The 9692-nt window shown below is 45.6% G+C and overlaps 2 protein-coding genes across 3 annotated transcripts in view; one reads left to right on the top strand and one right to left on the bottom strand.

Moving 5' to 3' along the window:
* The window catches only part of LOC125956081 (protein kinase C, brain isozyme-like), a 55732-nt gene extending 48130 nt beyond the window's left edge, over positions 1-7602 (top strand). For both annotated transcript variants that reach the window (XM_049687607.1, XM_049687609.1), the window contains exon 14: positions 1-7602. This exon is cut by the window's left edge and continues 518 nt beyond it. The gene's annotated coding sequence lies outside the window, so the exon portion shown is untranslated.
* A 1-nt stretch (position 7603) lies between these two features.
* Positions 7604-9664, bottom strand: LOC125956104 (alpha-amylase A-like). The gene has a single exon (XM_049687661.1). The coding sequence runs from the start codon at positions 9582-9584 to the stop codon at positions 8040-8042; it is 1545 nt and encodes a 514-aa protein (XP_049543618.1). The 5' UTR covers positions 9585-9664; the 3' UTR covers positions 7604-8039.
* Positions 9665-9692: the final 28 nt, after the last annotated feature.

Raw genomic sequence — 9692 nt, 5'->3', positions numbered from 1 at the left:
GCAGCAGGCGAGAGTTGCCATACGTGCGTGAGGAGTTATTTATGTTTTGGTTTTTTTTTGTTTTGCTTTTTTATATATAAAATTCTCGTTCCCATCCCATCATGGAGACTCGTGTTGTATTCCGGCTCCGGTCTTCCTGTTGAAGGAGTCACAACTCTCGTAGTTAGTAGTAAGCTATCGTGTTCTGGCTGCGACTTTTGAGCAATTTCATTCTGTCTGGTGCACCTCTTGCTTGCCTGGTGAGACCGAAGCAAAGCAAAGCATACAAACAAAACAAAGAAAAGAAAAACAAGGAAACCGTGCACCACCTGTGCGTGCAGCTCTGCTCTGTAAATGTTTAGCTAGTGAATAAGGTACGGTCCGTTCCCGGTTGCCGACATCCTGCTCGTCGGGGTCAGACGGCCGCGGTCTACGGCCGAACCTTAGAAGGGAATCTAATTGCCAAAACTCTTTAACTCTACTAATACCACTTTTACACTCATTATCGTATTGCGGACACCGGTGGCGAGCACGGCGTAAGACGGCATAGTACCGCGGGTCAGATCTAGGCTTTGGTCGCCGTTGGATGCCGTGCCATCTCGTGCTCGTGCCGGTGTCCGCAGCGGCGACATTTAAACCATCTGCACCTTGTTAAAATCTACACACTTTTATACTACCAACCAAATTATTATACATAATACATATATATACAAGTATGCGTTTCAGTCATCCAACCGATCACGAAGAGCGAGAAAATGGGGGCGAGAAAAAAAAAGCCAGAAGAAAGGGAACGCGAAGTGTCGCAGCCACGAGTGCAACCATACCATTAACCGCTTACCAGTTTGCTTTCCATCTGAACCCCTGAAACCCGAATTGTGCGATATTAAACCCATGCTAAAGTGTTTCGCTACGTGCGTATCTAAACTAACTGACCTGTTCCGTGAGACCTGGCCTTACTACTCGAACGACTGAGTCGACCCATCGACCCTGTCTGCTATTCTGATGGGGCGGATGAGGCGCGTTATCGTACGATTCATCATCTTTCGTGTAGCATCCTTCACTTCCTTCAAACCAGAAATCAGCCAGAAATACTCGTGAGCTAATAATGTTTAAGACAAAAAGGCATACAAAAGGCGACACCATGGGTGGTCGTCATAGTCGTCGTCGTCGTCGTCGTCGTGGAAACGACAAGCGGCACACTGGCGTTTGGACATTTGTCTCGTCTCGTGTACTAAGAAAACACCACTTTTTCACTAACTAGAGCATTTAAAAATTGAGGAATCTTACGGAGAGGGGGAGAGAGGGAGTTGAGGTGAGGCACACGTGATGTCGTCGCCCGCTGATCATCATAAATCGCAGCTTATGGATATGTATCTGGCTGCCCTTCTTATGCGAGCACCTGAGTGAGGCGGACCGCCAGACATGCTGCTAACATTGGCAAATTTCTCGATTTTAGCAGCATTAAATCCGCACCCAAACGCTATCATATGAAGCGCATTGAAGGGTTGAACAATCGTTGGCAATCGTTGCGCACGGTTACGTTCGCCCTGATATCGCCAGGAACAATGGAACGAATAACAATAGTGGGCACACAATTAGACAAATAGGCTTACTTGATATTTTCACCAAACAAACCAACCACACTCTCTTACACGCTGACAAACGGATACACTTTCACATACAAGTACACCTACACACACACATACACACACACATACACAATATCAACTCGAACTCGAAAGAACAACCAAAAAGGAGCTTTAATCTTGCACTTTATCGATATACTGAATAATGCAAAATGTGAGGTAAAATAAAGGGAGAATATTAGCGAACGCGATCCAAGGAAACAAGGGCAGATAGAGAGTACCAGTGAACCAGTGAGCGATCGAGCGGGAGAGAGAGAGAGCAAGCGAGAGATGGGGTCTGGTAGAGGGAGTGTGATAGAGCGATGTGTAGGAAATAAGGTTTTTCCACTAGGAAAATGGTAATATTTAACGATTAGTACACCATTTGCCCCAGCGCTTAACACTGGAGCAGTACGTATCAATACGTGTTATCGAACTTCGGCCACACATACAGACACACACACACATACACACCCTTCCTCTCCAACGCTCTTTCTGTCTACCTCCTGTTAAACTTTCTGTTTCTATCCCGCTCACGTTCTCAATGCGTAGCGATTGAGTACACGCCAGGTATGCGCACTCGGTAAAACAATCTCACCTCGAGCATCGGGCATATAAGCATAAATATACATAAATATATATACAGATATACATATACATATATAGAACCATATACATACGATATACAAATAGCAATCCTACATTTGGTCGGCTCTCGCCGCTGGTTCTAAAATGGGCATACTGAACTGGGTCGACCATCTTGGCACCGAACCATGTTCATGGGGAAGGAATGCTACCCTTTTTGCGCGAACTCAAACTGCAAGGCACGCCTGCTCCGATGATGCAAGCCACGCCATCTGTGTTTACTGACATAGAAGTCTTTCGCTCCGAGTAGAGGAAATGCGTTTCTGTTTGTGTGCGTGTGTGTGTGTGTGTGTGTGTGTGTGTGTGTCGTGTTTGTGTGCTCGGGCGCGCTAGTGTTTAACATGGGTGACATCATGGAAGAAATCTATTTATGTTATTGATGTAATAGGGGTCGTGAAACGAAGAAACGAGCTACAAGGTTAATTGGCAAGCAGAACACTTACAAATTTGGCACAATCACACACACACACGTTCACAAACACACACACACACGTTCACAAACACACACACACACACATACACTGGGGCATACACACTGAAGAATGAAATAAGAACCCCTGCCTGTGATCGGGCTTAGAAGCAAATATATATATATAAAGTGGTTCTGCTGCAAACTCATATTTAATCCTAGCAGCCGACGAACGAAATGGCGTGAAAAATGGGAAAACTCTCTTCATTCACCTCTCGTCGTAACCGTAAGCTCATCCACCAAGCATTGAAGAAAAGCAATTTATTCACCAGATATATATACATTAACATTAATACAAACCAACAACCATACAAAAGGGCAAGCCACTCACTCACGTACACTTACTAACACTCACAGCAAAATAATTCTTTACAATACGTGTATGAAAAACAAATTTTCTCTCTTTTAGTCGCTTAGATTGTAGCGGGTGCGGGTGCGGGTGTGGACTGTGCTGTTGGGCAGACAAATGAGCAGTTCTGCCCGGCTAGGAAAGGTGAAAGGCGCGCATCATATCAAAGTGTATCGTCGTCGCAATAGGTCGCACCGAAGAACGGGAAGCTCACAGTGCAAAGTGCTCATGCGAACGTTATGCTCACCAAGCAGCAGCAGCAGCAGAACCCCTTGATGGGAGTAATGGGATGCGTTCGGGAGACATAAAAATGACAATCGTAACTAAACGTAATGTAGGCACAGACAGAATAGGCAAGTTTGGGAGGCAGGGACAGTGAAAGAGAGATGGAGAGATTGGGAATGAGCAACAAACGGAACCTAGAACAAACTCTTAGCTTGTATGAGCACGTTAAAGCCGTAAGAAAATACCAACTTTAAACATTAAGAGATAGATTTGGCAGAGGTTGGTGCACCGGTTGGTTTGCCGATTGGCAACTGGTAGTGGGCCCAACCTTGCCATCCCGCGAAAGCCGATCCTCGTGCCGCCCGCACGAACGGTGTGATGCTGTGAGGTGAAGCAGCATTCTGTCAAACCCCTCCCCTAGTCTGTAAACATTCCAGTTCGGTGGTGGTCGAAATCGCAAAGGCAATGGCGCGGAAATGGCTGGAAAGGAAAATATGGAATTGACCTCACCGACCTAGAGCTATCTGGTGGCGCATAGCCAACCCAAGAAGCTACTCTTGCCAGAAAGGAAGAACGGGAGAAACAACAATCTGATTTTAAAATAAAGCGCTTTAGCGCCTGGTTCTGATATTGTTTCGGTCGCAAGGTTTTTGGTGCAGTTGGAAGGCAAAGACTTACATATATGGTGAGCCACAATCGATCGAATCGTCTATTGCTGGTACAATCCAAATTGATACTCTACACACCGTTCTTACTAGGGTGTAATTGTTTATTTAATTTTAATAAAAGTTGCAACATGCAGAGAAAGAGAGACAGAGAGCGTGAGAGAGGGGAGGAGAGAGAGAGATAGCGAGAGAAAGAGAACGAGAACGAGAAAGATATATACATGTATTTTAGCGAATTGTTTTTCGAGACCGGACGTTGCAGAAAGAAGGAAAGCCCTTGTTTAATGCTGATAGTTGGAATCTCTTTATAGTGGCTTGTCTTCTGTGATTTCTAGATGCTTTTCAATGAAACGTTTAACCGCGAGCACAGCAGTCGTTATTATATTTTAATGTTGTACTATTACTATTACTAACGCTACTGTTACTACCATTACTACTCATACATCAGCACTGTTATTCTCTGATCGCCGTGTTATGTTATGGTAGTTAACCATGGGCACGGGCATGGTTGTGGTCGGGTGTGTTGTTATACTTTTTTAAAATTTATTCTTTCCTACCTACTGGCACTCGCGAACGTAGCGGTAATGCAACTGTAATGCGTGGACGGTCAAACAATCAGCGTCGGATTCCGATAACATGATCGCGCACACCTCACGCGACCGATCATCTCACTAATACATAGCAACACTTTGGAAAAACAGCATTTCTTTCTCCCTCGAGGTCAGTGAACTAGTTAAGAACGATTTCGATACAGCATACAACACCGCAGATAGTTTAATCATTAGCTGTAAAGCAAACAGGAAACTAACGTAGTAGAATCATCTGGTCAACAGCAATTATTGTAATAGCACTTCTAGCGGAGCGGCGGGTGAACGGGAAAACATTGTCTTATCACAAGCACCGGAAAACAGGAAAACTTTTACCCTTTTGAAAGCTAGCAGCACGGCGGTAGTAGAGAAGCGAGCGGCGCTTTAGAGTGCGACTTATACAAACCCATCTCGTTGTGAAACCCACCGTGGTTTATTTTTTGTGTTAGCTTCGATTCGAAGGTAAGTAGCCGTGTAGGAACCCCCTTCTAGTAAGTCACTATACAAACAGACACACAATCTCTTTCTCCTCTCTCTCGCTCTCTACCCCCTTAACCTCCCTGTAATTTAAAGGTTTCTCTCGAAATGTATCTCAGAATTTCCCGAATTATCCGGCAAATCGGAATTTATATTTCTTTCTGCTCGTAGAAATGATCGATTATTAGTCCCTGATTAGTGGAGGGCCTAGCATTATACTGTAGGTCGAGTTTACAAACAAGTTTTACATCGGTTCACATCATGTCATGTCCCACCTTCTTCCCACCAACCGGCACAGGACACTCTGCTCGCTCGAACGGAAAGGGGAGATTAGTGACGGAGGCAAGCAAGTAACACAATCTTAAACGGAAAATTAACACAAGTAAAATATAAACAAAAGGACAAATAATTAAAAAAAACAAACAGAAGAACAACAAACAGAGTAGAAAAGAGAAGTGAAAAATAAAGATAAACAACAAAATGGTGCGCGAGTGCGTGTGAGTGTACGCGTATACCGCTGTAAAGAAAATGTATAAACAAATATAATGGTGAAGGTGTGTCCGAAACTCGCCTAATGAAAGCAAACAAGGTCAACCTGGAAACCATAACTTAACCAAGTGACAGGAAAAAGCGGAAGGGGCGGCAGATGGGAGGAAGCGTTGTGAAACGTTCGAGGACGAGGAGAGTGGTTGAGGCAAGATACAATTTCCATTTCACCACTGCCTTAATTTTTAACAAATCTCTATAACAAAGAAAAAAACAAAAGAAAAGCCCGTGGTTTGTGTCGAGAGGAACGGTAACAGCATCCGTGAACAAAAAGAAAAAGAAAGACGCGCTTGAACACGTGTTACGTGGTAGACGTGGCCAATGGCTGAAGGAAATCGCAGAGCCGAAGGGTAAACGTAACGAAGAAGACAAGAAATGAAACAACCTAAAAGTGAGATGAACTATAGAGTCAAACGTAAGAATATCATAACATAAAAAAATGACAAAACAACTAAGAGGAGCATAAGTTATAAGGTAAAGAGAGAGAGAAGAATAAAAGAGGGAGCGAGAGAGAGAGAGAGAGAGCGAAGGAGGCGCAGAGCAAGAAAGAGAAGGAGAAAGAGAGAAAATGCGATAAGGAAAGAAAAATGGAAAAGGAGAATATTTAATCGTTTTATTGTATTCTTTCGAAAGTCGTCGATTCTTCCTCTAGCTATTTTTCTCACGTCGAATAGATTGAAGAAAATGGAAATTAATGGAAAAGAAAAGAAAACAAAAAAATATAGACGCAGGATTTACAGTGAAGCAAAACACAGGTTGAGAAGGAAAGATGTTTCCATACTCAACTGAAATACGAAGGAAGAAAAAGGAAGAAAAGAGATACGAACAATGATGAACCAAACGGAATTAGCTAGGACACGGTCACGGTCTTCGTAGGGTCATTTTTCTCAAATAAAAATAAAGGAAAAGCGAAACTAAAAAATTTCACCCAATTACCAAAAGCAAAACCATCTGAATGTTGATATTGTAAGCCGAGACAAAACGAGGCAAGGAACACATTTCGCATCTCAATCAATCGCAGTGCGTTGAGCATTGAACACAAGCAAACGTAATGAAAAAATGGAAACAAAACAACAAAATTAACCTACACCAAACCTACTTTCTCACTTGAACACATGAACTAGACCACACTGGGTGTCCAGCAGCTGGCACGTCGCTGGAAAGGAGAAAGAACATGTACTTTCATTTGGAGATACTACCGTGAGACAGGGAGGGCTAGGAAAACGTAAACAGTAAACGTTTACCTGTTTCGATAATACAACCGATCCGGTCTTATTGTTGTGATCGTAGTACTTTTACGCTGCACGTTTAATGCCTACAATCTTCCACGCCTTGTGGTTGCCACCCTGCCTATCCCAAAAAAGGATGACCAAGTAGGAGGGAGCATGTGAGTGTGAGTACGGGCAGCGGCAGCAGCAGCAGCACTGCGGTGGAAGATACTTTTTTCCATTCCATTCCTTGATCACGCGCTCACACACTGGCACACTGAGGCTCGGCGATCGACAGTAGAGGAAGGGGATCCTTCTCAGAAGGGTCAAACCTGCCAGCAGAGCTAGCAAAGTTAGTGAAGGCAAACGAGACACGTTGCAAGAGACGAAGGCACGAGCAACTATCAAGCAACAGAAGATATAAACATAATACATACTACCATTACTACAAAACAAAACAGCAAAAATATTGTTCTTTTATCGGTAATGCCCGCCAGCTGGAGCAGGGCCGTTCTCGGGGGGTTGTGGCGGGATTTGACGGGAAAACACAACAGCTCTCTTGTGCAGGGAAATCAGAAAAGCAAAAACGATAAGCAAATAACAGCATACAACATCAATCAAAGTGACAGTGACACAGCAGCAGCAGCAGCAGAAAGAGACGCAAACGCGAACAACGCATTCAAGGCGACACACATTCAAAACATATAAATGGGATGTTTATATTTCACTTACTTTAGTTTGGTTATCTCTTCATTGACCACACCACGTCGATGCCTTGCTTCCTTTCGGCCATGATGACATTATGCGCTCTGTTACATGCAATTGTATTCTATGCGGCTGTTTATCGCCGCATGCAAAGATAACCATTTTTATTCAATCACTAATAGCTAACATACTATCTTTTCTTTTACACATATTGCCATAATGGAGCTACTTTTAATGTTTGTATCCAGACCATGCTGGATTGGTTTTACATAGTTTTACAGATTTACGATCAATGAAGATGTTGAATCAAATGTCCTTTATTCGAGGCTGTGTGAGTTATTCGAGTACAATGTACAAACCGGCTACTAGGACCATATTTTCAGCCTCCTAGCCTAGCAGATACCAGCAGGCATTGGTTCGTACCGTTCTTTGACTACTTAGATTCAACATCAAACAAGCAATTTTGTATGAATTGGCAATGAAAAAATTAATTAAAAGTGAATCCACCTTTTCTTCTTCGGTAACGAAACTTCTTCGCCATCAAACGCTAGTAGTATGTTCAGTTCAGCTTCTTCGTCGCTAGCAACGCTACAAACGGTTCCTCCAGCTGGGTTTTGATGAAAATGTCCGCCTGCCCATCTTCATCCACTACCACCTGCGTCCCACGGCACTCTGCACCGCTATCACCTTCCAGCAACGCCGCATCACTGATAAGATCACAGTACGTTCCAGCCTCGAGACAGGTGTATAGTTTCGCCTTTAGCGTGAGCGATATTTCCGCATTAAACGCCACAAATCCGGACCGATCGCGACAAAACCCGATCTGATTCTGCCCATTATCGACCCAGCTGGCGATGCCCGTCCCTTTGGTGGCCCGACGGAACTGCACCATCTTCGCTACCGTAGGCCACCGGTGTTCGCAGATCCAGGGCCGCAAGCAACCGCCATCCGCACTATACTGTACCGGTGCAATCTGTCCCTGTGCATCGACGGGCGGACCCTCGGTAAGGTTGCTAAACTCGTACGAGCTCGTGATCCGCGCCAACCCATATCGATGGGCCAGCATAAAGGCCAGTGCGATCCGGTAAGCTCGGGCATTACGCATCGACACCACCAACAGATCCCCGTCCGCATCCGGTTGACGAAGCAACGCGGGATTGTTGACGTAGATCAATGCCCTTTCACGCGGCATGTACCCTAACCGTGTACCGAGATGGACAAAGTAGTGGAACGGTTTTCTGCGCAGCAACACCTCACCGATATCGAGCGCAAAGCGATCCTGTGTCAACACTCCCAGCTCGGCATACTCCTTCCAGCTAATGTTCGGTGTTACGCCCGGTTGATGGTAGGACAGATCGTAGCAGACGAATGGACGTGCCCCGGGTGCGTAACCGGCACTAACGGTGGTGCTAAGGTTCTGCAGCCGATCATAGATCGCGCGCAGATCGTGCGGCCACATGTAGAGGGCAGAATCGATGAAAAATCCAGCGACACCGAGTGCCAACAGACGGTTCAGATAGTCCACGATCCGCTGACGGACACGAGCCAGCCCATGGTTCAAATCGGGACGATCCTCCTTCCAACAGTTGCGCAGCTCGTGCGGATCGTTCGCATTGACGATCGTGCACGGATCGTTGAAATCGGCCGCTATGTACGGTGCATCGGGATAATCTCGTGTCGCTGGATTAACGATCGAACCAGCCGTACCACGTGTCGTCGTCGCCGCCTCGCCCGCACTGGCTCTTGCCATATGATTGAACACCACCTCGACGTACACACGGACGCCAGCTTCATTGCACGCCGTGATCATCGACTGAAGGGCGGTCTCGCTACCTGAACGTCCGCTAAGTTTATACGAGATCGGTTCGTAACGATTCGTCCAGGTTGGCGGTCGACTGTCGCGCACCTCATTCACCGGTGACAGCTGCACTCCACCGAATCCGTGCGGTCCAAGGTAGCTACGACATTCGTGCTCGATATGCTGATAACGCCACTCGAACAGCTGGACGATCGTCTGGTGGCCCGGTTTAAAGTGAGGATCGAACTGGGCAAAGGCGACACTACCGAACAGCGCGAACAGACCGGCGGCCAGCAGCTGGACCATTGCAAAGCGGTGGCTTTACCGGTTGGACGTCGGTTGGACACTGAACATTCCGAAAGCGTTCGTAGTGCGGTGCGCATCGATGTGACGTGTTGTTAATTGCTAGTCGGT

This window comes from Anopheles darlingi, chromosome 3 (assembly GCF_943734745.1).
Source record: "Anopheles darlingi chromosome 3, idAnoDarlMG_H_01, whole genome shotgun sequence".
NCBI lineage: Eukaryota > Metazoa > Arthropoda > Insecta > Diptera > Culicidae > Anopheles > Anopheles darlingi.
The sequence above is the reverse complement of the archived record's forward strand: the minus strand, read 5'-3'. Positions and strand labels throughout refer to the sequence as shown.

Bases quoted from the DNA above. Each gene is read 5' to 3' on its own strand.
- LOC125956104 (XM_049687661.1), bottom strand. From the start codon at position 9,584: ATGGTCCAGCTGCTGGCCGCCGGTCTGTTCGCGCTGTTCGGTAGTGTC.